A 27,918-nucleotide genomic window follows, 5' to 3' on the forward strand; every position below is an offset into this window, starting at 1 on the left:
CAGAATAGTAATGTAAGTCTACTTCTTTTGTTTGGAATTGTCATGCAAGAAGGCCTATAGGATTACGTTGCTATGACAGCTGGAGAACACTATGAATGTACCCGCTTCTGAGTGATGAAAACTCAACCCCCTTTTGCTAAAACCAATGCGATGATCTTTCCGATTCCGAGATAGTAACACTTTCCCTTTCTTCTGTTTGTGTCTTGTTTTAAGTGATGAAAACACAAGAAAAGATCTAAAGAACTTGCCTGTCTTTCCTACCAAGACACTGCAGGAACACCCGTCGCTTGCCTTTTGGTAAGACACATTTATTTTTGTTTCACTTGTCTATCACTCTTCTATCCTGCCTTTCTCTAATCAGCATTTGAAGGGCTGGAGCCATGGTGACCCTTCGGTGAATGGAAGGACTTCTACTGGATGAAAGTGTGTGTGTGGGGGGAGACAATTTTGTCTGAGTTTTATATACCCTGGTACAGCCCACCACCCTACCTCCCATGCTATTCTAGAAGGTTCCCCAACACTCTTGAACAACTTTTCAAGGGTCACATGGGGCTACAGGAAGAGAGTCAGTGTGGTATAGTGGTTAGTGTGTTGGACTAGGACGTGGGAGACAGAGGTCAAATCTCCACTCAGCCATGAAGCTCACTGGATGACCTTGGGCCACTGCCTTTCAGCCTAACCTTCCTCACAAGGTTGTTGTGGGGATTAAATGAGGAGTGGGAGAACCATGTATTCCACCTTGAGCTCCTTGGAGAAAATATAGGATATAAACACAACAACTAACAACAACAACAACAACAACAACAACAATAATATAGGAAGGAGGAAGAATTGGGCAAAATTCCCTCCCCGCCCCCTTTGTGAGTATTCTGTAAGGAGAGTTTCACTCAAAGGAACTCTGGCTCCAAGCCATTTGTTCTCTTCTCTCCCCCCCCCCATATTACCTTCATAACAACCCTGCAAAGTAACTTTGGTCTGACAGTGCCTTGCCCAAGTTTACCTTCACCGCTGAGCAGTGGTTTAAATCAGGTTTTCCTGGCTCATCTAACACTGTCCAGCACATCGACACCCTAAATAAAATCCATGCAAATATTTTATGAGGTTGTTGAACTTTCCTTCCTGCTACTAATTGTTTAAGAAGCTGACGAACAAATAGCATGCATGTCTTTAATCTAAATGCTGCCAAAGTTTTCTGAATCCAGGTTCAGTGTTAAAGAAGAGTTTCAAAGTTTAAGAAAATTGTAGTTCAGCATGTGACCAGTTTAAAGAAATTGACTTTCACAAGCTAATCTCTCCAAAATAAACTTGGGCTGCAATGCTGTACATGCTTATGTGGGACTGAGTGCCACACAACTCAAAGGGGCTTACTTCTGAATTAAACATATGTAGGATTTAAGTAAAACTGAGATTTTTGAGACAATTCAGAGACCATGTTCTAGTAGTTAAATGGCTTGCCAATGGCAACCTGGATATCCAAATGTGGTCCTGAACAAATGCTAGCAGCTTCTGACACATGGTGTGTTCACAAAATGGAGCTGTTTTTGAGCTTTTTTGAGGTAATGTTCATCTTGACTTTTTTTTAGCTGAAATTAAACCCACTGAGTGAAACACAGAGATGGAGGGGGAAAATAATAGAGATGAGGGGGAGGGCTTCTTGGCCATCTAATTCAACTCCTTGCTCAGCAGAGGAAATCCAGAGCTAGATCATTCCCAGCCTGTGCTTGAAAACCTCCAGCTCCTTTGTCAAGCTGCTGTTACCATCAAGATGTTTCTCCTAATGTTAAACTGAAATCTACCCTGCTTTAACTTAGGCCCAATTACATCTAGGCCTGCTTCTATGTGAGAGCCCTTCAAGAGAGCCTGTTATGTCCTGCCTCCTTCCCCAGTCTTCTCTAAACTAAATATACCCACTTCCTTCAACCTTTCCTTTGTTGCCCTCCTCTGAACCTGTTCAAGTTTGTTTTCATACTTCTTAAAGTGTGGCACCCAGAACTGGACATAGTGTTCCAGATGAGGTCTACCTAGCACAGGCCAAAGAGTAACTATTACTTCCCATGACAATTGTTTGCTTCATCGTCCATTCTTGTCATGGTGGTAATTCATCTTCATAAACTCAAGCCTCAGTATGAAATCCCTAGCTGTAAGGGAGAAATTCATAGATCATTTACAATAGCTGTACTTCCATACATAGATAAGCATTAACATCAGTACGATTGAAGCAGCATTTGTAGGATAGCAGCCAGGGAAGAGGAGTCCTACTAGAAAAATACGTAGCCAGTAGCAGCTTGTAAGACATTTTGGCCTAGAACCACAGGTTCTGTGAGCTGAATTCTGCTCATGGGATGGTCCTGCTGAAGGAAGAGGTGAGGAGGTGATATTCATTCATTCCCTGCGGCAGCTGTCCATGCCACCTCCTACATTATTCCAGAGGATCTCCCAACCCTTTTGAGCAGCTTTTCAGGGACTGCAGGGAAAGAGGAATTGGCAAAAAAACACCTCTCCTCTTTCTCTAGCAGGAGCATCCCTTGAGCAGAGTTCAGCTCACAGAAACTCTGGATCCAGGCCAAAATGTCTTATAAGCAGCTACTGGCCATCTATTTTTTCTAGATGCCTTTTCTAGTTGTCTTTAACAACTGGAGCATAAGGCTATCAGTGGCTATTAGTCGTAATGACTATATTACCTCCATTATCCAAGGTGATAATACCAGTTACTGGGGAACACAAGTGGGAGAGTATGATCACACTCATGTCTTGCTTATGGGCTTCTCAGAGGCATCTGGTTGGCTGATGAGAGAACAGGATCCTGTACTAGATGGGTCTTTGGTCTGATCCAGCAGGGTTCTTCTCAACAACTTCTATAAATTTTCCCACAGATGTGTATCTTTGACATATAGTATAGGCAGTTTTCTGACATGTTTGTTTGGCTACCCCTACTGATGTAACTCTGCCCATTTTTATCTGCAAGTTCTCACCACAGTGATAAGTGATGAGGTAGGGAGGCCCAGCCTACTGACATAGTGCCATCTGCTTTTGCTAAATGTCAGCTTTGCTGTGATGACTGCTTACAAAACAGTTAAACATGTTTTAACATATTCAGTGCTTCCATGTTAGCAATGGGACATTCTACAGTGGTGTGTGCAGTATAGCAGGATTAACTACAATCTAGAGAAACACACACATAGTTCCATTCTGTGTAACAGTTCTTGAATGAGCAGTGTAAGCTTTACAGAGATTCTCACTGGAATGGCTTTTGTGTGTATTGAATGGTTTTCTGAGCACCATCAAACATTCTTCAGTATAAAATAATTCTGTCTAACTATTCTGCTTGTTCCACAGTGAGGACAGAGTCATTGAACATTATGTGAAAAATAAGGGTCTGACGAGAGGACAAGCGATTGTTCGGTAAGTGTTTCACTTGGCTATTTGTGGGGAGAGGTGGAGTGCAGAAGGGGCTTCACTAATGATCTGTTCTGTTGACATGATGCTTGGTTGGAGGTCAGTGATGGCAAGCATGCCACTTTTCAGTATGCAGATAGCTTGCATAGATGTCTGTTTTGGTCCTGTCAGCCTTCTACAATCCAGAAGATCTTTGGATCGACTCCCTGCATTCCCAAATACCCCCTCCATTTCTACCAGTACCACCACTGCTTTTATCCTGAGAATTCCAGAATGCCTTTCATAACCTGGAGCCTAACCAGGAACTGATCCAACAGCTAATGCCGTGTAAACAACTGAAAATTATATTAATGGGTCCTTGGATGGTTAAATCTCATTTCCTGGTTATATCTCTGATGTTATGTGTACTTGATTATTCAAATTTCTATCATAAAGCCAGGTTGGCTATATTTACCATGGAAGTGTATTCAGAAAAACATAACACGCATTTTAGCTAAACTTGGAAAATAGTTCAGAGTTGTACTGTTGAGAGCTTAGCCACATATAATTGGAGCCAAGTTTTTAATGGAGTTCAGCTGTTATGCAGACAAGCGGAACAGGGTGAGCACCTGGCAAATTCACCGCACAATTGATGGCTTAAGGTTTTAGGGATTTTTGTGTGTGTTTTTTAAAGGGAAACCACACTAATTCCATTTCACTGAGCTCTTTTGACATTTGATCATGTAGTTGTTGCTTTGCTTGAACTCATTAGTAAACATACTTCAAACATAGCTGTTGACTGGTCCATTCTAAACATAAGGGGGGGGAGAGAAGCCTCTGTTGTTATGTAAAAAAAAATCTTAAATAGGAATCTAAAATTAGTCAGAGAATATGTTTTAAGAGAGGACTTCACAGTAGATATGATCCATTGACTTGCATCTGTCTGTATAGGTACATGAAAGTGGTTGAAGCTCTGCCTACTTATGGAGTCCATTATTATGGAGTAAAGGTTAGTGACTGCTGGAAGAGAACTGGAATCTTTTGCTTATTATATGGTGCTGGAGTTTTGAAAGAGCAGTTTCCCTGAAAAAAGCAGGAGGGAAAGAGGACCGTCGCTCAGTGGTTGAGCATGTGCTTGGCATGCAGAAGGTCTCAGGTTCAGCCTCTGGCATCTCCATGTAAAAGGAGCAGGTAGCCAGTGATGGAAAAGACTTCAATTTGAAGCCCTGGAAAGCCACTGCCAGTGAAAGTACACCGACCTTCCCCACTCTAGTGCTACCCAGGTATTGTTTGACTACAGCCTCTGTCATGCCTGGCCATTGGCCATGTTGGCTGGGGTGATGGAAATTGGAGTCAACAACATCTGGAGGGCCATAGGTTAACTGCTGTTGCTTTAATTCAACCAAGAACTAATTTTGTTTTTAATTCAATTTAGAAAAGCAACTATTTCTAGCACTTAAGAAGTTTGATATTTCTTCAGAGAAACTGCATTTTTAATCAAGGGCTTGTTTGTTTTTTACCACAACAGCAACAACAACAAAAAAGAACAGGACAGGGAACATAACAAAGATTGTTCTAAAGTGATGAAAATGTAGTTTGTAAAATCTTTACCTCTGCTTTTCTGGCTTTTTCTTCTGAACTTTGCAGAATTCTCAGCTTCTTAATAGTGAAAAAAGTACACAAAGAAGAATTACATGTGTGTTTCAAAAGGAAGTTTAGGCTGCAGAGCTAAGCATCCATACTCACAAGTAAATCCTACTGAAATTGATGGGACTTACCTCTGAGTAAACATGGTTAGGACTGAGGGATTAAACTGTACATTTGGGACCAAGCACAACTAGAACGTTACATAAACGCAGCTTTAGTTATGCATGTCTACTCAGAAGTAAATCTGAATTAATTCAGCCTTAATTGTAAGGGCCGCTTATGACAGTACAAGGATAGGAGCAGCGTTGTGTTTCTTCAGTACCAAGGAGGCCATGCTAGAAATATATCATGTGCTGCACTGGACTGCCTTCAAGTCGATTCCGACTTATGGTGACCCTATGAATAGGGTTTTCATGGTAAGCGGTATTCAGAGGGGGTTTACCATTGCCTTCCTCTGAAGCTGACAGGCAGTGACTGGCCCAAGGTCACCCAGTGAGCTTCATGGCTATGAATTCCAACACTCTAACCTCTATGCCACACTGGAAGCCTGCAAACTCCCAGTTGACCTAAGCCTCAAAGTGCCTGTCTGCTACATACTGGATTGGCCTCCTAAGTCTTAAAGATACAGGCTATGGCGAACGGTTAGGAGGTGTCAACTTAGATCTCAATTAATTGTAATAATATATCCAACATTTACATGGATGACGGGAGACTGCCAGATTGGTGGATATGATGCATGCTGGAAATAGCAGTCCTGCATTTTTTTAATTTTTACATTTATATAGTGCCTTTCATTTATCATGGAATTCAACACAGTATACATGTGGTTACCCATCCAGGCACTGATTAGTCCCAGACCTGCTTAGCTTCAGCAAGGTGGTGGCCTCATGTGCCTTCAGAGCATACCCTGAAACCGAATGATAGGAACCTGGTGCCATCTTTCAAAAAGAAAATGCAATCAGTTTTTGAGTGATGACTTTTTATTTATTTATAAAATTTATACCTTGCCCTTCATTGCAAGCAATTTTAGAGCAAGGTCACATTAAAAAAAAACCATATAAAAGTATAAACCATCTCATATCTAAATACTGCAATCTGCTTCCTGTAATAACAGGTGGCTCAGTACCTCAGCTCCCTTTTGAACAAGGTAATTGATTTCTCTGTGTTTTAAGGCTTGATTAGATTTTTCAGGTTCATGTCTATAGCAAGGACAGTTCAAACCTTTGGATATTATTTTGGTACTCTTGCAGTGTCAGGATCAGCTCTCAGATTTCACACAGGGATTTCCTGTGGAGATTTCAACAAATCACCGACAATAAGTCCCATATATATGGTAGAAGCTTCTTTTCAAACAAAAATGTATTCTTAGGACCCAACTAAAAGTAACATGGAAGATCCATTATTGCCTCTTCTAACATCTTTTTCTTTTGCAAAGGAAGGAAGGAAGGAAGGAAGGAAGAAAAAACAGCCACGGAAGGGGTTAACACTTCCCCATGAATGTTGCCCCTGATCCAAATTGCCTCGCTGCTTATTGTAATTAAGAAAAAAATGCCAAGGGATCCCAGTCATGTTTACTTTGTTCCTAAGGTTCTCTGTGTGTCCTAATGTAACCTGTTGTGAGGACTAATATTAGAGAGCTACGTGGTTCTGTAATAATGCATTAGTGGAGGTCAACTAAGTACTTCAGTTACAAGTGCCACCCCTGAGACATTGAGTACTTAGAGGTGGAAGACTCCAGACAAACAGCATATAGAGTGCGGTCAGTAAATATGTCCATAGTACAGTAGGCGTGGCCCATACCCAGATTAGAAAGAAAAGAGTAGACAGAATAGCTGCTACTTATATTGTGCTAATTGTGTGGGTGGCTCTACGCATGTGTGTATGTAAGGTCTGGACTGCATTAATTGGACTCTGGAGATTTGGCATGGTGCAATCTATAAAACTGAGAAAGTTTTATGTAAATAAGTGATGCTAAAGCAGACACATCTAAAATTATTTTGTAAAACATTTCCATTTCCACCTTCATTCCTAATGTAGCTGTGTAACTGGTGAAGGTGAAAGTTGCAGACCCAGCTCAATCAAGAGGCAGAGTGAGACAACTGGCTCAAGCGGTGTGGATGTGATGCTGCCCCCCCCCAATTTACCTGGATGGCCCACTCACCTTCTCACCCTCTTGTTGCTGTTCGTGCAACCGGCTGACCACCTATCTAGCTAGGTTAGGCTTGCTGCCCATTCCTCTTTCTCCTCCCTGCCTCACTGTGAGGAAGTGGGTCCTTCCTCAGAATGAAGCATTCTGGGCCAGGTGGCCAGGAGAGTGCCTTTCACATTGGAGGGGGTGACAGAGAAATTGCCAGCAGTACTCCCTTGAATGTGGCAAGAAAAGAACAAGAAGCATAGGCAAAGGGAAAGAAGAGGAGGAATAGGAATGAGGGGGTGGGGGGGAAGCAGAGGAGTGGGAGGATGGCCGTGGCAGCGCAGCCACACACCTCAGGTACTAAAATCTCTTGCGCTGGTGCAGGGAAGGTGAAAAGTTTAACAAAATAATTTTAAGGTCTTTGTTTTGTCAGTCACATACTTACTTTCATAAAATGTCTTGTATATACATACATATTGTTGCAGTATTAGTTGGTTAGTTGGTTGAAAACCTTTCGATTGATTAAAAAGATGCCCCTGATTATATCAGGCAAAACTAGATAATCTGATCTCTGTTCTGTCAGTCACTTTCAGCCCATTCAGGTTCCCCTAGTGTGTTTACTCTGCATGTGGCACAAGGCAGAGTAGGACCACAGCAGCTGGGCCCTCACCTAACATCCACATGTTTCGTAGCACATCTGAAAAGGGGTGCCGATGCATATGCACATAAGCACTCCATGCAATCAGGTGCTCTCTGTGATCAGAATTTATAACACATGCTGGGCACAGGTAGAGACATAGGTCATACTTCTCAGACATCCCATGAAATGCATGGACATTGGAACCATGGCCAGTGATTATGGTTATGCCCCCCTCCTCCACAGGTAGACAAAATGCAAAGAGGGAATGACTTTTATTTATTTTTAAAAAATACTTTTTACTCATATTTTTCAGCATAGGAATAAGACACTTGCATGGTCCCAAGCACAACACAACAAAAGACTATAATAAATAAATAAATAAACATATGCCATGTCCTTGGGCAGAGATCTATAATTTAAATGAATACAATATGAAGTAGTTTGTTCACATCACACATGCTTTATATATAAATGTTATGGTCCAAAACATTCTTGATGAACCTATGCAAGCATACAGTTCTCATAGAGCTCTCCTTTCCACACTGTCAATATGTTCATAATGCAGCTGTTGAAAAAGCAGAGTTTGCAACAGCAATCCAGTGGCTAAGAGACTGAGCTGTGAACCAGAAAGCCGTAGTCTGCTTCTGCTATGGACTCACTTGGTAGCCTTAGACAAGCCACAGTTTCTTAGCCTCTCATCTGCAATAGGCAGATAATACTAATAATCTGCATCATAGGCTTGTTGTCAAGATTACGGAAACAATGTATAACGCTTTATTTTATTATTTCCTTGCCTGAAGAAGAACCAAACTAGAAAGGTTACACAGTCCCATCATGTCATTTGTGCAGTAAACAGCTATTCTTTGACCCACTTCCTTTCTGTGCATCTTTCATACTTGCATGAAAAGTAATTTATGTAGGATAAACGGCAGTCTTAAGTGCAGCTTTATTTACTTCTGAGTAAACATGTATAGGACTGTGCCGTGTGTGTACATAGCCCATTTTTTCCTTTCAACACTGACCTAGTGCAGCTGTACTTTGGACATGCCGCTTGTCAAATCTTTTATTGTTGTTGTTTTACTGCCCACAGATTTTCCACCACTTGTGCCCCGCCTGTAGCCACTGTTTCAAGGAATGCAACTTCTCTTCTTTTTTGCTTTCTGCCTGTTTGCACAGCATCTTCCAGCTGGGAAAGGAACGGCTGACCACTTTAAACAATAATCCTTGCTCAGCTGGTGTGCTAACAAAGAACTGTCTTCTGTCTCCCTAACCTGCAGATACTTGTTACAGAATGAAGTAGTTAAATGTTATATTAACGGTGCAGTTCTTGACTCTTACTTAGGCTTCACCACTTGTATTCTTCTCTTCTACAGGATAAACAAGGAATCCCATGGTGGCTTGGGATCAGTTATAAAGGAATTGGCCAGTACGATTTACAAGATAAAGTCAAGCCTAGAAAAGTAAGACTGTGTGCGTGCACGCACTTTGTAATACATAGATGTGAATACAACACAATAAAATAGATGTTTAGCAAAGTGTTCTTCTGTTCAGTGAAAGAACTAGATCCAGTAAAAATTGTTTTGACGTGAATGAAGCGTATATCTTGAAGAAGGAATGTTCCTCCTTGTTCAGATAAGGAAAGGTGCTGGCAGTTAATGTGCACCAGCATTTCCCTTAGGAGGCTGTGTTCTGATGCACGTGGAATGTGGAAATTTCATTTTGGAAAAGAATTAAAAGGGTTGTTTTCAAGGGTGTTGTTTCCTTATTTGGTTCAATAAAATGAAAGATATGGAAGAGAAACTTTTTGTTGGGCCTTCTTGTTGATGGTAGCATGGAAAACATAATTTTTTTGTAATCCTCCTGAGATTATCTTTGAAACTAAAGCAATTCAGCATTTACTTTGTTTTCTGCTGGGTGTGTTTGCTGTGGCACTGATCCTTTAAGGCAGAGCTGAGGAACCTGTAGCCCTGCAGATGATGCTGGATTCCAACTTCCATCAGCCCCAGCCAGCATGGCCAGCATTCAGGGATGATGTAGTCTTATCCATATCTGTGTTGAAAAAGAGCAGTCTTTTTTAGGAAAAAAGCATTTTCTTCCCAAAGTTTTGTAATATTATTTGCAAAGTTCACAATCCTTACATCGCTTTGAAAAAGGGCATTTGATAGCTAGGCCCCATCTGCACTATACATTTAAAGTACTATTATACCTCTTTAAGCAGTCATGGCTTTCCCCCAAAAATCTTAGGAACTGTAGTTTGTTAAGGGTTCTGAGAGTTGTTAGGAGACTCCTATTACTCTCTCAGAGCTACAGTTCCCAGAGTTCCCTGGGACAGAGCAATTAATTGTTGAACCACTTTGAGAATTTGAGCTCTGTGAGGGGAATAGGGGTTGTCCTAACCCAGGCTTGTGGTTTTTCATGCTCCAGTCAAATTACAAGCTGTTAACAAAGGTTTGTTCTTGGTTACAGCTCGTGGTTTGTCTGGAGTGAGACAAGCCATGAGCCTGAGTTTTGGATGACACACTGAGCCAAACCATGACATAGCTCAAAGCAGCTGTGATTTCCTCTCTGGGAGTCCCCGTGCTCACACATTTACTCTTAGCTGTGGTTTGGCTTAATGTTACATGCAAATTGGGTCGCTAAGTGGTTTTCCTGACATGCTCTGTGTGCCTTTTCAAAAAGTACCTTAAGGACCACTTGATTCCTTATGCTCCACCTTGAGCACAGCAGTCTTCTGTTTGGGTATTTTGGCCTACTTTTAGATATCTTCTGAAAACTGTATTTTTCAGACAGGCCTTTGTAATGTGAATTTCTTTTTACCAGGCGGTATTTATTATGTTTTTATTGTTGCTTTTATTGTAATGTTGGTTTTTATGTTGTATACTGCCTTGCTGTATCTTTATAAATGTGTGGTCTATAAATGTTTAAATAAATACATAGTACTGTATGAGAGGCAGAAATTCAACCAGAGCAGCATTTTCTTGCATGGAGTTACAGTGATGGGGGAAGGTTATAGCTGTGCTGGCAACTACATTACACAAACAGTGGTTTAGTTTGTGCATCCATTCCATTAGGGCTGCCTTTCCTCTCCCCTCCTTTTTCTTTCTTTCTTAGCCTTACTTCTGTGACACACAGCAAGGTAGTATCTGAATCTTTTCCAGCCCATGGAGAGAAGTGACAGGGAAAATTTTGCACACTAACTTTCTGTGTGTCAATCTGCTGTCAAAAATACAGGAACATGGACTTTGGAAAGGAGGCAATAAGTATCTGTTCACCATGATGACATCTGCATTAAAAGGTGCATGGAAGTCATCCTTCATCCATCTCGGTGAGGTGCCAGTGACATGTCAGGTGAACATCTGTCAATTCAGAGTGTTCCTATGATGGATAGCTTGGTAAGCCGAGACCTTTTGGGACCATAAACTGCTTGTCAGAACAAAATAGCCCTAAACCTCTCACCTCGCCAAAGCAGAGGGCTCTGTGTTATCCCTCTGCTTTCCACAGCCACCCCTAATAGGCCCCTTTCTCCTTCCTGAGCACATGATGTGTATAAGAACAGTCTCATCTTCATTCCTGTGCAAATCGTAAACATCTGGAATAAGTGCTGTAGTTGTTTGGAAGATCTCATTTTCCCTGCTAGGTGTAGCAAGGAGGCTTTACTGTATATGTAGTGACTATCCCGCAGGGAAAATGCACCTTTTTTCCTTTACCCAGCTGCACCTCTAGCAGCTCTGCCATCCTGGGCTCCTACTGGGAGGAAGGGCGGGATACAAATCTAATAAATAAATAAAATATATGCTTTATCTGTATGTCCATGCCAGGAGCTGGTTGTTCTGCTCTTCTTTCTGCTCTTCCTTCTGCTCTCCAGAGCATTTAGAGGTCAACTTTTCAAATGCATTTTCTGCCAGCTGCACCATTTGCTGATGGGCATTAGGTGCCTCTGCCAGTTCAGAATACAAACTGAGTATGTGTAGGAGTGGTATATCTGGCCTTTCTACTGGAGTCTAGTTTCTACACAGACTCACACCCCTGGTTATCTGGATGGAGGACAGCAGTGTGTGTGTGTGTGTGTGTGTGTGTGCATGTGCGTGCGTGCGTGCGTGCTTGTGTGTGTGTGTAGAAACTAGCCTTCTGTAGAAAAGTAAAAATTACATTTGTTGCTTGGTCCACTTAAAAAGTACCCAAGTTTGAGATTAATTTAACATCCTTAAAGAGAGTGGCTGGGCACACCTTCCTGGGCAAGAGAGTTCAGGAGGCCTGTCATGGAAAATGCTCTTTCACATGTCCTAGCAAACTATGTGTGTATATGGACAGGGGGGATGGTTTTTAAAAACCAGTTTCAGGAGGAGAAGGTTGGATGCAGGAAAAGGTTGGCTACCTACCCATGTTACTCTATTCCTGTCATATCAGGGTTTTCCTAGAAAGAGCTGGGTTGTCGCGCTATGGCATTAGCTACCCCCAAATTGATGTAAGGTGGCTTTCAATGCCAGTGTTATTTATATACTGCCTGTTCCTACCTTATGCTCTGGCAGTTTACATCAAAATTGACAGTGTGCATAACAATACCAAAAAATCAGAAACAATCTATATATCTTTGTTTTGTTTATCCAGCCATCAGTTAATTCCTCTAGAATAGGAGTTGACTAACCTGTGGCCCTCCATAAGTTGGACTCCTTCTTCCATCAACCCTGACCATTGGCCACGCTGGCTGGGAGTAATGAGAGTTGTAGTTCAACAACATCTGGAGGCAGTAGTGTAGTGGGAAATTTAGAAGTGCAGAGTCCCTTTGTGATAGCCACAGCCACAGCCCCTCCCCCTTTGTGTGCTGCGGGGTTGAGAATGAGATCCTTCTTAATGCCCTCTTCCACAACAACAGATGTCCCTAGGAGCCAATGAACATGAAAGAGAAGAGTGTTTTACTGAGAAAAGTCTTCTCAGTGACTGACTGACCTCCTCTCACTCTGATTGACTCCATTCAGAAGGGAAGGAAAAGGAAACATGTTAGAAGACTCTTCTCAGTGGCTAACATTCCCCTTTCATGCTGATTGGCTCGTAGGATTATGGAAACTTAGAGATCCTGCTTAGGGACCGACAAAGCAATCATAATGCCAAAATACAATTTAAATAACATCCCAGAAGAATATAAAGATCAGGTAAGGAACAGGTGTGAGGCTTTAAACTTAGTTGACAGAGAACAAGAAGAACTATGGAATGAAGTCAGAGACGTTATCAGGGAAGAATGCAAAAACCTCTAGTTAAAAAGACCTCAATGGATGGTTGAAGAAACTCTTAAAATGGTTAAAGAGAGAAGGAAAGCAAAAGCAAAAGGAGATAGAAACACAGTCAGAATCCTAAATGCAACAATACGGTGACTAGTATGTAGGGACAAAGAGAACTATTGCAATAGTTACTGTATAGAAATAGAAGAAGAGGACAACAAAAAGGGTAGAACAAGAGTCCTGTCCAAAATATTAGAGATATGAAAGGGAAATTTAAACCATGAGTAGGGATGTTGAATAATCAACAGGGGAACACACTGACTGACCGAGATGAAATAAAAGGAAGATGGAAGCAATACACTGAAGAACTCTACAAAAGAGATGCCCAGATGACAGATTCATTCACGGAGGAACCGCGTGATAAAGAACCAGAAATTTTAGAATGCAAGGTGAAAGCTGCTCTTCAAATACTTGGAAGAAACAAATCACCAGGAATAGATGGCATACCAATAGAGTTGCTACAAGCTACTGAATCTGTCCAAATGTTGACAAAAATGTGTCAACAAATATGGAAAACTAAACAATGGCACACAGATTGGAAGCGTTCAATATACATCCCACTTCCAAAGAAAGGGGATCCCAGGGAATGCAGTAATTATTGAACTATTGCCTTAATATCCCATGCAAGTAAAGTAATGCTCAAGATTCTACAACAAAGATTCTTACCATATATGGAGCAAGAAATGCCAGACGTCCAAGCTGGATTTAGAAAGGGAAGAGGCACCAGAGATCATATCGCAAACATACATTGGATAATGGAACGGACCAAGGAATTTCAGAAGAAAATCATCCTGTGTTTTATAGGTTACTGCAAAGCCTTTGACTGTGTAGATCATGAAAAACTATGGAATGCTTTAAAAACAATGGGGGTGCCACAGCATCTGATTGTCCTGATGCCCAACCTATACTCTGGAGAAGAGGCTACTGTAAGCACGGAATATGGAGAGATTGGTTCCCCATCAGAAAGGGTGTGAGACAGGGGTGTATTTTATCACCCTATTTATTTAATCTATACGCAGAACATATCATACGGAAAGCAGGATTGGACCAAGATGAAGGAGGTGTGAAAATTGGAGGGAGAAATATCCATAATTTAGGATATGCTGACGATACCATACAACTAGCAGAAACCAGTAATGATTGGAAACGAATGCTTATGAGAGTTAAAGAGGAAAGCACAAAAGCAGGACTACAGCTGAACATCAAGAAGACTAAAGTAATGACAACAGAAGATTTATGTAACTTTACAGTTGACAAAGAGGACATTGAACTTGTCAAGGATTATCAATACCTTGGCACAGTCATTAACCAAAATGGAGACAATAGTCAAGAAATTAGAAGAAGGCTAGGACTGGGTAGGGCAGCTGTGAGAGAACTAGAAAAGGTCCTCAAATGCAAAGATGTATCACTGAACACCAAAGTCAGGATCATTCAGACCATGGTATTCCCGATCTCTATGTATGGATGTGAAAGTTGGACAGTGAAAAAGCGGATAAGAGAAAAATCAACTCATTTGAAATATGGTGTTGGAGGAGAGCTTTGTGCATACCATGGACTGCGAAAAAGACAAATAATTGGGTGTTAGAACAAATTAAACCAGAACTATCACTAAAAGCTAAAATGATCATCAAAGTTGCCGCCCAACAAGATCAGCCTCAAAATACCTTCTCTCCGTCCCACCAGTTAAAACAGCTAGACTGGTGAGAACTAGGAAGAGGGCTTTTTCAATCATGGCACCTACTCTGTGGAACTCCCTCTGAAATGACATCCGCCATTCCCCCTCCATGATGAGCTTCTGCCGGACCTTGAAAACCTGGCTCTTCAGGCAGGCTTTTGGGGCGGGTTAGGTTTTAGTGTTATTATTGGAATTTTAAGGTTTTAATGTGAATTATATGTTTTTATGTTGTACGTCACCCAAAGATGGGCAACTACTAAATTTAATAAATAAATAAATAAATGATGAAACTGAGGTTATCATTCTTTGGACACATAATGAGAAGACATGATTCATTAGAAAAGATAATAATGCTTGGAAAAACAGAAGGAAGTAGAAAAAGAGGAAGGCCTTACAAGAGATGGATTGATTCCATAAAGGAAGCCACAGACCTGAACTTACAAGATCTGAACAGGGTGGCTCATGACAGATGCTCTTGGAGGTCGCTGATTCATAGGGTCGCCATAAGTTGTAGTCGACTTGAAGGCCCATAACAACAACAACATTGCCTTAATATCCTATGCACGTAAAGTAATGCTCAAGATTCTACAACAAAGGCTCTTACCATATATGGAGCGAGAAATGCTGGATTTAGAAAGGGAAGAGGCACCAGAGATCATATTACAAACATACGTTTGATAATGGAATGGACCAAAGAATTTCAGAAGAAAATCACCCTGTGCTTTATAGATTACAGCAAAGCCTTTGACTGTGTAGAATAGATCATGAAAAACTATGGAATGCTTTAAAAGATATGGGGGTGCCACAGCATCCACTTGTCCTGATGCTCAATCTGTACTCTGGACAAGAGGCTACTGTAAGGACAGAATATAGAGAAACAGATTGGTTCCCCATCGGAAAGAGTGTGAGACAAGGGTGTATTTTATCACCCTATTTATTTAATCTATACGCAGAACATATCATACGGAAAGCAGGATTGGACCAAGATTGATTCCATAAAGGAAGCCACAGACCTGAACTTACAAGATCTGGACTTGGAGGCACATAGCAACAACAAGGGACCCTGCTGGGACCCTGCTCCCAAAAACATCAGGGGTCTAAGACCCCCTGAGACCCCAGATGACTACACCCCTGTCTGGAGGACCATAGGTTAGCTGCATATGATTTAGAACAAACCGGTACTGGTTTAACTATGCAGTAAACTTATGTTAATTTTAAAAAATGTGTATAGTTTGCTTCTGTGTCTAAAAGAGTTGTTACTGTTTTTCTGAACATTTGCCGGCATGCAACTCTTTGATAAAACACTGGTTTGGGAGAGGCATCAGTAGTATTAACTTGTGGGAATCAACCTTGGTTTTGCTGACAATTTAGGTATAGCACTACTCATTCTGCAGAAAGGCATCATGGTAATTTATTACAGTACATAAGAGTCATGCATTGTGGTTCTCAGCTAGTGTGGTATAGTGGTTAGTGTCAGACTAGGACTCGGAAGGCCCAGGCTCAAATCCCCACCCAGTCATGAAACTCACTGGATGGTTCTGGGTAATCTGTCAGCCTAACCTTCATGGTTTATTTTATGTATGTTTGTATAAATGAATGTATTGAATAGTATTTTATACCACTTGCCATTTAAAAAACAAAGTGGCTTACAGCAGTTGTTGTGAGGATAAAATAGGGGAGGGGGAAGAGAACTATCTACACCACTTAAGGTCCTTAGAAGAAAGGTAGGTTTTAAATGTACTTATTTATAAATAATGTTCTCTCAGAAGTAAGTTCTATGTGTGACTTACACCCAAATAAGTGTGCCTAGGATTGCACCCTTAGGCACTTGGTTACCCTCACAGGCAATCTTTTATGCTATTTAGGCCAGTATTGTGTAGACCAAGGAGAATTTTGTGTTTGCTATCTTCTATTGAACTCACTGTGAATGCGCAGTATAGTGAATGACAAGTGTTTCCCTCCCCCACCCCAACAAAGAAAAGTTTTGGAGTTTACTTTCCAGGACTCCTGCAACAGCTACCCAGCATAGCATGCAGAAGGAAGAGAAAGGAGGTGGCAAGTTTTGATGCCAATTGGCTTCTGGAAACAGTGATCCTTTCTAAAAGGAGTCATGGAAGAAGAGATGAGAATGCAAACAGTTTCTTTGCACAGAGGGTGGTTCTGTGTTTGCCATGAGCAACAAACCGTAAAAGTAAGCAAAAGCAACTAAGCTAAGAGTGGTTGCAAGGAGAAAGATATACATATATTTGGCAAGGGAGTGAGTTAATGATGTACAGAGACCAGTGAGATTTGTGCATCAGGTGATGTCAAAATAGCTTCTCTGAGCACACACAGTTAAGGTGATGTCCACAATCTCAGTTCAGTTACAGATTTTGAGTATAAAGTTGCCTTATACTGTTAGGCCGTTGGTCGGTGTGAACACCTTGCTGGATCAGTCCAATGGGCCATCCATCCAGTTGAGCATCATTTTTTTCACAGTGGCCAGTGAGATTCAGTTCAATTCATTTTCAATTTATATTTATTTCATTTCATTTCATTTCATTTCATTTATAAACCGCCCGTAGCTAATAGCTCTCTGGGCGGTGTACAAGGTTAAAATACAGTATTACAGTAAAATCAATAACAAATAGCAGCAAGATTTTAAAACTAGAACATTAAACATAAAACATTAAACATTAACATTAAACATTAAAATGCCTGGGAGCATAGCCAGGTCTTAACCTGGCGCCTAAAAGAAAGTACCGTAGGCGCCAGGCGTATCTCCTCTGGCAAGCTGTTCCACAATTCGGGGGCCACTACAGAAAAGGCCCTGGATCTAGTAATAATCCTCCAGGCATCTTGATGATTTGGTACCCGGAGGAGGGCCTTAGATACTGAACGAAGTGAACGGGTAGGTTCATAGCGGGAAAGGCGTTCCACAAGGTATTGCGGTCCCACACCGTGTAAGGCTTTATAGGTCAAAACCAACACCTTGAATCTGGCTCGGAAACAAATAGGTAGCCAGTGCAAGCGGGCCAGGACAGGTGTTATATGCGCGGATCGATTGGTCCTCGTCAGCAACCTGGCTGCCGCGTTTTGCACTAGCTGAAGTTTCCGAACTGTCTTCAAGGGCAGCCCTACGTAGAGCGCATTACAGTAATCCAATATAGAAGTTACCAGAGCGTGAACAACTGAGGTGAGATCGTCACTGTCCAGATAGGGGCGTAGTTGGGCTACTAAGCGAAGATGGTAAAACGTGTTCCGTGCCACCGAGGCCGCTTGAGCCTCAAGCGACAAGGAAGGATCAAAAAGGACACCCAAACTCCGAACCTGTTCCTTCAAGGGGAGTGTAACCCCATCTAGAACAGGATGAGCATCCACCATCTGGGCAGAGAGAGAGCTCACCAACAGTGTCTCAGTCTTGTCTGGATTGAGTTTCAGTTTATTAGCTCTCATCCAGTCCATTATCGCGGTCAGGCAACGGTTCAGCACATCAACAGCCTCACCTGAAGAAGGTGAAAAGGAGAAGTAGAGTTGCGTGTCATCAGCGTACTGATGGCAACGCACTCCAAAACTCCTGATGACCGCACCCAGAGGCTGCATGTAGATGTTAAAGAGCATGGGGGACAGAACCGATCCCTGAGGGACTCCACAATGGAGAGTCCAGGGAATCGAGCAATGTTCCCCAAGCACTACCTTCTGGCGATGATCCGCTAAGTAGGAGCAGAGCCACTGCCAAGCAGTGCCCCCAACTCCTAACTCCACGAGCCTCCCCAGAAGGATACCATGGTCGATGGTATCAAACGCCGCTGAGAGATCAAGGAGAACCAACAGGGTCACACTCCCCCTGTCCCTCTCCCGACAAAGGTCATCATACAGGGCGACCAAGGCTGTTTCAGTGCCAAAACCGGATTGAAACGGATCCAGATAATCGGTTTCATCCAAAAGCGCCTGGAGCTGGACTTCCGGGAAGGGTGACTTAGCCTGTGCCTGCTTTTGAGACGGGCTCCTGCCTCAAAAGAAGCTTATTCAGATATATCAGTCAGTTTTTTCTTTTTTTTTTGACTGATTAAACTTCTCCCGGGTAGGGAGAAACGAAGAGATTAACCTCAAAGCCTATTTTTGTTGGGACGACCAGATCTCATTAATTTATGGGACGAGGTCCAGCCGACGAAGGTGGGACGGATTTTCAACAGCAAGCTCTATCTGTTAAAGCGAACGTTCATCTTATCTTCTAAGAGAGAACGCACTAACAGGCAAGCACCCTTCTTTCTATATTTTTCTTTTACTTGACTTAAATTGTTGCTGTTTAAAAGAGATTTGCCAGATTGATCAGTTTTTGACATCTCACTGGGGAGCCATAACTTCTCTCTGCTACGCACTAATTAATAGCTTATCTCTGTTTTTGTTGCAAAAAGCTGTCCTGGATTTGCATTCTAAAGATATACACAGAAGAGGGATTTCTATTCCAGATTTTTATTTTGAAAAATATTATACTGTTTTGAGACTACTCTCTTTTTGGTCTATTTTATTTTGACGAATCTGTTTCTTGACGATTGCCATTAATTGTTTCGATCCTGGGAACTGCATTTTGTTTACTTAACTATTGGAGAGATAAGGCTGTCTGCTCTGTTTATACTGTGATGTCACCAAGTTTGGAGTATTAACCCAATTGTTGCTGAAATAAGAAGTGGTTTTCCTATATTTTTCTTTTAAAATGGCAATTAAGAAAGTGGCTGAAAATCTGGAAATAACTATGTTTCAGAAAATAATGGATGAGATTGAGATAATGAAAATTGAATTGAGTAAAATGAAGCAGGAGATTAAAGATATAAGGGTCCCTGTGAGAGAGGTGACCCTGGAAGGGGTCCCTGTGAGAGAGGAGACCCCGGAGATTGGAACAGGGGTCCCTGTGAGAGAGGAGACCCTGGAGACTGGAATAGGGGTCCCTGTGAGAGAGGAGATCCCGGAGATTGGAACCAACGTGGAACAGGAACAAGATTTGGAGTCTATGGACTTTAGAAATAAAATCTATTGTTTGGAACTCAATGTTATCTCTGAAGAAATGAATGAAGATTCTAGAGATAAAGTTATCAATGGCATGGATAATCTTCTGGACTGGAATGATGTGATGGAGCCCAATATAGAGAAAATCTATGGAATTAACTGCAGCCATGTGACAATGGAAAAACTTTTAAGAGATGACCCAGTGTATTTTGAAAAAAAGAACAGAGATATGATTTTACAGCAGTATTTCAGCAACCTATTCAGAATGGATGGCAAGAAAATATTTGGGATAGAGGTAATTCCCATCAGACTCTTACTATATGACTATGGCTTTGACAGCAAGATTATTATGGAATACTGATAATGGAAGATCGGATATTGAAATTACTGGACTTAACAAGACTACTGAAGATGGAAGATGGAAAATGGAACTAATAGAGATAATAGAACAATGGCTACTGAAATTATTGAACCTAACAGATTCTGATGTGATGGATTAATTGAAATGTTTATTTTGACTATGGTTATGACAATAAGATTATCATAATTAGTAATGAGATGGATTAATCGATATGCTTATCTGGAAAAAAAAATTGATAGATATATTTCTTAAAGAATTGAAACCTCTCTTTGACTTTTTGTGGAAAGAATAAAGTAATGTTTATGAGATTTGATGATTAAGTAAGATAACTACTGGAGGAAAGTGATTTTATAATATGACTTAAGAGACAGGATTGTTATATATTACAGACTTATAACTGATTTGATCTTTGACAAATGGGAAGTCAATTTTTTACTCTTTATTTTTTATTTTTGTTTTTTCTTTTCTTTTTTTCTTTTTGTTTAACTATTTTTGATTTTGTTTTTTGTCTTTGAATGTTTTATGATTTTGTCTTGTATGTTTTATGAAAATCTGAATAAAAATTATTGAAAAAAAAAAAAAAAAGCGCCTGGAGCTGGCCAGCGACCACCCGCTCCAAAACCTTGCCCAAAAAAGGGACATTCGCCACCAGTCTGTAGTTGTTCAAAACATCTGGGTCCAAAGAAGGTTTCTTTAAAAGAGGTCTTATTACTGCCTCCTTGAGTCTACCAGGGACTACTCCCTCTCTCAAGGAGGCATTTATCACCTCTTTGGCCCAGCAAGTGGTTACAGCCCTGCCAGCCTTCACCAGCCAAGATGGGCAAGGGTCCAGAGCAGACGTGGTCGCCCGCACCATTCCAAGCACCTTGTCCACTTCCTCGAGCTGCACCAACTGAAATTCATCCAATAATACAGGACAAGGCCGTGTTCTGGACACTTCAATGGATTCATCTGTCATAATGTCAGAGTCTAAGTCCCGACGGATGCATACAATCTTATCCCGGAAGTGCTCCGCAAATTCGTTGCAGCGGGCTTCCGATGTTTCCTTAGTCTCATGAGGGCCAGAATGTAAAAGCCCTCGTACCACCTTAAAAAGCTCCGCTGGGCGGTAAAGAGATGATCTAATGGTGGCAGCAAAATAAGATTTTTTCGCCGCCCTAACTGCTTTTACGTACAACTTAGTGGAAGCACTTACCAAAGAATGATTACATCCGTCAGGAGTTCGCCTCCACCTGCACTCTAGCCTCCTTCGCTCTTGCTTCATCACTCTCAGCTCCGGGGTATACCACGGAGCTGTATGCGTTCTGCACCGAAGGGGGCGTGCGGGAGCGATCATGTCAATGGCCCGGGTCATCTCCGTATTCCACAGGTCGACCAGGGCCTCAACAGGCGCGCCAGTGCTATCAGCCGGAAAAACTCCCAGAGCCCTCTGGAAAACTACAGGATCCATGAGCCTCCGGGAGCGGACCAACTTAATAGGTCCCCCACCTCTGCAGAGGGAAAGGGCTGTCGTGAGCGTAAAACTCAGCAAGTGGTGATCTGTCCATGACAATGGAGTAGATGAAAAATACCTCACCCTCAGATCACCATCTCCATGATCAGTGGCGAAGATCAAATCAAGAGTATGTCCTGATACATGTGTCGGGCCAGTAACAATTTGAGACAGCCCCATGGTTGTCATGGAGGCCATGAAGTCCTGAGCCGCCCCGAACAAGACAGTCTCGGCATGAATGTTGAAATCCCCCAGTACCACAAGTCTGGGGGACCTCAACAATACCTCCGAGACTATCTCCGTCAGCTCAGCTAGGGAAGCCGTTGGGCAGCAAGGTGGGCGGTACACCAACAGTATTCCCAGTCTGTCTCCTTGGCCCAGCACAATATGAAGACATTCCAGACCAGTTGCCATCTGGACAGGGTGCTTGGTGAGAGAGAAAGAACTCCTATAGACCACAGCAGCCCCACCTCCCCGGCCCTCAGATCTACCACAGTGCTGCACCGAATACCCAGGTGGGCAAAGCTGGGAAAGCGCAACTCCTCCCTGCTCACCCACCCAGGTCTCGGTAATGCACACAAGATCGGCGCCCTTCTCCACAATCAAATCGTGGATAAGGGGGGTTTTATTAGCAACCGACCTGGCATTTAAAAGCAGCACCTGGAGATCCGAGAGCTGGCTGACAGTACAACCAACAGTCCTGTGGATATGAGGAGAACCGGAACAAGGCACAGACACAACTTGTCTGGGACGAGTTCCCCTTACCTGGCACGTTCTCCTCCCAACACCATACCTCCCATTACCCGTCACTACGTTAATTGGGGCCCCCGAAACTCACCTTGCTAGGCCCAAAGTATGTTCTCCCAAGCACATCTTAGAATAAGCCTAACACAACAAACACTTAAACAACACAAAACACAAAATACGTACACGCATCCACTCAATCTCATGCACACAACAATAGACAACAAAAAAGCAACAAATTAAAATACAGCCAAACAACAGCAATAACAACCAACATTAAAAACCCTCCTCCATAGTAAGCCTTGTCTGTAAAAGATGTCGTCCTTCACCACGTTCTCCTGCCGCCGCCTTCGCCGCCAGCCGGGCCACGACGACAACCTAGCCTCCTCTTGCGGTGCTCTCACCACCGCCAGGCCAGGATGTCTCCAACGGAACCCCACACTCAGCTGCTCCTTCCCTTCCTTCCAAAAGAGCTCAGGACAGCAAACACAATAATTATTTTTGTTTTTTAATCTAAAAACAGTTAAAAACATTCTCTCAACCAGGGATCTCAGGGTTGCCAGGAACAGTGTCTTTCAGCCTAGTTAAACAGGATTTTTAAAAATTCCCCGTGAAAGTCAGTAATGAGGGACACAGACACACTTTACCCGTGAGGGCATTCCACAAATGGGGAAACACTACTGAAAAGGTCACAGGTCAGTGACAACTGGGCAGCCTCCCTCCCAATGTTTCTGAGAAGCCCAGAAGTAGAGCACAAAGGCAATAGCCCTCCTTTGCTGTTGCCCTGCAGCAGCTGGTATTTAGGGATATACTGCCTCTGGGAAGTCTAATTTAGCTATCATGGCTAATATCCATCTGGTCTAGTATTGCCTAGTTCAGGAATAGTTGTTGGACTCCAGTTCCCATCATTCCTGACCATTGGTCATGCTGACTGGGGCTGATGGTGGTTGGAGTTCAACCACATCTGGAAGACTATAGGTTCCCCATGTCCAACGGACAGAAGCTCTCTAGAGCAGCCTTTCCCAACCAGTGTGCCTCCAGATGTTGTTGGACCACACTTCCCATATTTCCTGATTATTGGCGATGTTGCCTGAGGCTGATGGGAGTTGTGGTCCAACAACATCTGGAGGCACACTGGTTGGGAAAGGCTGCTCTAGAGTCTCAGGCTGTTACCCAAATTCCTTTTAACTGAAGATGCCAGAAAGTGAACTTGGAACCTTGTACATAGAAAGCATGTGTTTTATGCAAGTGAGTTATAACCTGTCACCAGACCTATCATTCCATTCCCTCTCTTTCGGCTAAGCTTATCCCCACCACCACCATTGCTAAGACCACATTTCAAGTTAAGGGTTACTTAGCATTTATTATCCTGACAGTTTTTTAAAAGAAATACACAGGAACCTGTCATCATCAAGTACCAGATAGCTTACTTAAAACAAAGCATTATAGCAGAGCCTTTCTGGACTTCAGAGTATCATTTGTTTGAGCTCTGTCCCTCATAAAAAAATGTTATCCTCATAGAAATTGAGCATGCCTGAGAGCTCTACCCCATGAGGTATGGTCCTTGCAATAACCATATCTGTCTTTCTCCATAGCACTAGATTTGCAGGAGTCTTACAGGTTTTTCATCTAAATAGAATTATCTACATGGGAGGCCTTGTATTATACTTCTCTTAAATGTTTATGTTAGGGATTAAAAGTCCTTGATACAAGTGCTTGGCCCACACAAGTGTGTGTGTATCTGCTTAATTTTAATATTTCCATTTCAGAATTAAATGCACATTTTGCCTAGCTAGAATCAACTAATGCACCGAATTTACAAGAGTAGTGAATTTTCTCCTGGTATGTATTTCCTTTCTCTTAATGTGGATATTTCTCAGTGAAAGAAAATGTGTAACTAGGTGTGTATAATACACACAGAAAGCTCAAGGTAAACTTAAAGAGTTTCTTAGGAATGGAATGTCAGTCAAGATAGTAATGTTACCTCCTGTACTTTCACTTGATTGTTTCTGCTTGCTTTAATGATCAGGGGAGAGGGTGATTTTTGTTTCAAACACACCTTCCTTTTGGATAATGGATATGTTTTTGTATGGCATGAATCTTCCTTTACATTAGCATTAATCCATATGCTATTGTATATATAATGTGTACAGATGTAAACACACATTATAACATCATTATAAATATTTGTATATAACAATAAAAGAAAAGAAAATTAGACATGTTTGAGTCTCTGCCTCTAAGGGCACCTTCAACATAAAGGGTGGGTATGGGCGTGAACACTCAGCAAAGCCACTCCACTTTTATCACACAGGCTTGTATCTACTTACACCAGACAAAACCAGTAACCATTTGATGTAGAAGATAATAATCAAGTTGGGTATATCAGCTTCCCCTGATAAAACGACAAGAATATAATTGCGTCACTGTATCTCTAATGCAAATCATTCAGTGTATATAAAAAGGATTGATTTAATAACATTTCCAAGAATGAGGTATATAAATCTTATATCAAGTAAAATTAGTGTATATTGATACATCCTTTATGGAATCAATCCATCTCTTGTTTGGCCCTCCCCTTTTTCTACTCCCTTCTGTTTCTCTCAGCATTATTGTCTTTTCTAGTGAATCATGTCTTCTCATGATGTGTCCAAAATAGGATAACCTCAGTTTCATCATTTTAGCTTCTAGTGACAGTTCTGGTTTAATTTGTTCTAACACCCAATTATTTGTCTTCTTCGCAGTCCATGGTATCTGCAATGCTCTCATCCAACACCACAGTTCAAATGAGTTGATTTTTCTCTTATCCGCTTTTTTCACTGTCCAACTTTCACATCCATACATAGAGATCGGGAATACCATGGTCTGAATGATCCTGACTTTAGTGTTCAATGATGCATCTTTGCATTTGAGGCCCTTTTCTAGTTGTCTCATAGCTGCCCTCGCCAGTCCTAGCCTTCTTCTGATTTCTTGACTATTGTCTCCATTTTGGTTAATGACTGTGCCAAGGTATTGATAGTCCTTGACAAGTTCAATGTCCAAATTGTCAACTGTAAAGTTACATAAATCTTCTGTTGTCATTACTTTAGTCTTTTTGACGTTCAGCTGTAGTCCTGCTTTTGTGCTTTCCTCTTGAATTTTCATCAGCATTGGTTTCAGATCATTACTTTTTTCTGCTAAGAGTATGGTATCGTCTGCCTATCTTAAATTATGGATATTTCTCCCTCCAATTTTCACACCTCCTTCATCTTGGTCCAATCCTGCTTTCCATATGATATGTTCTGCATATAGATTAAATAGGTTTTGATTTGATTTGATTAAATAAATAGGGTGATAAAATATACCCGTCTCACAGCCTTTCCAATGGGGAACCAATCACTTTCTCCATATTCTGTCCTTACAGTAGCCTCTTGTTCATAGTATAGGTTGAGCATAAGGACAATCAGATGCTGTGGCACCCCCATTTCTTTTAAAGCATTCCATAGATTTTCATGATCTACACAGTCAAAGGTTTTGCTATAATCTATAAAGCACAGGGTGATTTTCTTCTGAAATTCCTTGGTCCGTTCCATTATCCAACGTATGTGTGCGATATGATCTCTGGTGCCTCTTCCCTTTCTAAATCCAGCTTGGACATCTGGCATTTCTCACTCCATATATGGTAAGACCCTTTGTTGTAGAATCTTGAACATTACTTGCATGGGATGTTAAGGTAATAGTTCGATAATTACTGCATTCCCTGGGATTCCCTTTCTTTGGAATTGGGATGCATATTGAATGCTTCCTCTCTGTGGGTCATTGTTTAGTTTTCCATATTTGTTGACACATTTTTGTCAAAATTTGGACAGATTCAGTCTCAGTAACTTGTAGCAACTCTATTGGTTGCTATTCCTGGTGATTTGTTCCTTCCAAATATTTTAAGAGCAGCTGTTACCTCACATTCTAAAATGTCTGGTTCTTTATCATATGGTTCCTCCGTGAATGAATCTGTCATCCTGGCATCTCTTTTATAGAGTTCTTCAGTGTATTGTTTCCATTTTCCTTCTATTTGATCTCGGTCAGTCTGTGTGTTCCCCTATTGATTATTCAACATCCTTACTCTTGGTTTAAATTTCCCTTTCATTTCTCTAATCTTTTGGAATAGGGTTCTTGTTCTACCCTTTTTGTTGTCCTCTTCTATTTCTATACAATAACTATTGTAATAGTTCTCTTTGTCCCTACGTACTAGTTGCTGTATTGTTGCATTTAGGGTTCTGACCCTGTTTCTATCTCCTTTTGCTTTTGCTTTCCTTCTCTCTTTAACCATTTGAAGAGTTTCTTCAGTCATCCAGTGAGGTCTTTCTCTCTTTTTAACTAGAGGTATTGTCTTTTTGCATTCTTCCTTGATAATGTCTCTGACTTCACTCCTTAGTTCTTCTTGTTCTCTGTCAACTAAGTTTAAAGCCTCAGACCTGTTCCTTACTTGATCTTTATATTCTTCTGGGATGTTATTTAAATTCTGTTTTGGCATTATGGTTGCTTTGTTGTTCTTTAACTTTACTCTGATTTTCAACACGACCAGTTTATGATCTGTACCGCAGTCTGCTCCTGGTCTTGTTTTTGCAGAAAGTATGGGACTTCTCTTGGAAAGAGAAGAAAGTATTGATCTTCTGCTACCAATTATGTAATCAGTTTGACTCCTATATTGACCATTTGGTGATGTCCACATGTGCAGTCATCTTTTGGTTAAGAACATAAGAAGAGCCTGCTGGATCAGGCCAGTGGCCCATCTAGTCCAGTATCCTGTTCTCACAGTGGCCAACCAGGTGCCTGGGGGAAGCCCGCAAGCAGGACCCGAGTGCAAGAACACTCTCCCCTCCTGAGGCTTCCAGCAACTGGTTTTCAGAAGCATGCTGCCTCTGACTAGGGTGGCAGAGCACAGCCATCACGGCTAGTAGCCATTGATAGCCCTGTCCTCCATGAATTTGTCTAATCTTCTTTTAAAGCCATCCAAGCTGGTGGCCATTACTGCATCTTGTGGGAGCAAATTCCAGAGTTTGACTATGCGCTGAGTAAAGAAGTACTTCCTTTTGTCTGTCCTGAATCTTCCAACATTCAGCTTCTTTGAATGTCCACGAGTTCTAGTATTATGAGAGAGGGAGAAGAACTTTTCTCTATCCACTTTCTCAATGCCATGCATAATTTTATACACTTCTATCATGTCTCCTCTGACCCGCCTTTTCTCTAAACTAAAAAGCCCCAAATGCTGCAACCTTTCCTCGTAAGGGAGTCGCTCCATCCCCTTGATCATTCTGGTTGCCCTCTTCTGAATCTTTTCCAACTCTATAATATCCTTTTTGAGATGAGGCGACCAGAACTGTACACAGTATTCCAAATGCGGCTGCACCATAGATTTATACAATGGCATTATGATATCGGCTGTTTTATTTTCCATACCTTTCCTAATTATTCCTAGCATGGAATTTGCCCTTTTTACAGCTGCCGCACACTGGGTCGACATTTTCATTGTGCTGTCCACTACAACCCCGAGGTCTCTGTCCTGGTCGGTCACCGCTAGTTCAGACCCCATGAGCGTATATGTGAAATTA

At 41.7% G+C, this 27,918-nt stretch overlaps 1 protein-coding gene across 17 annotated transcripts in view; it reads left to right on the plus strand.

Moving 5' to 3' along the window:
• The window catches only part of FRMD4B (FERM domain containing 4B), a 349,437-nt gene that overhangs the window by 247,378 nt on the left and 74,141 nt on the right, over positions 1–27,918 (plus strand). For all 17 annotated transcript variants that reach the window (XR_009761528.1, XM_061618643.1, XM_061618646.1 and 14 more), the window contains 4 exons: positions 214–297; positions 3,337–3,402; positions 4,327–4,384; positions 9,170–9,256. Coding sequence is in view for 16 of the 17 variants with exons in the window: in XM_061618643.1 (XP_061474627.1) it covers positions 214–297; positions 3,337–3,402; positions 4,327–4,384; positions 9,170–9,256 (295 nt within the window). In the remaining variant the exon portion in view is untranslated. The remainder of the gene's footprint in view (positions 1–213; positions 298–3,336; positions 3,403–4,326; positions 4,385–9,169; positions 9,257–27,918) is intronic.

The sequence above is a fragment of the Rhineura floridana genome, chromosome 3, assembly GCF_030035675.1.
Source record: "Rhineura floridana isolate rRhiFlo1 chromosome 3, rRhiFlo1.hap2, whole genome shotgun sequence".
In the NCBI taxonomy this organism is placed as follows: Eukaryota; Metazoa; Chordata; class Lepidosauria; order Squamata; family Rhineuridae; genus Rhineura; species Rhineura floridana.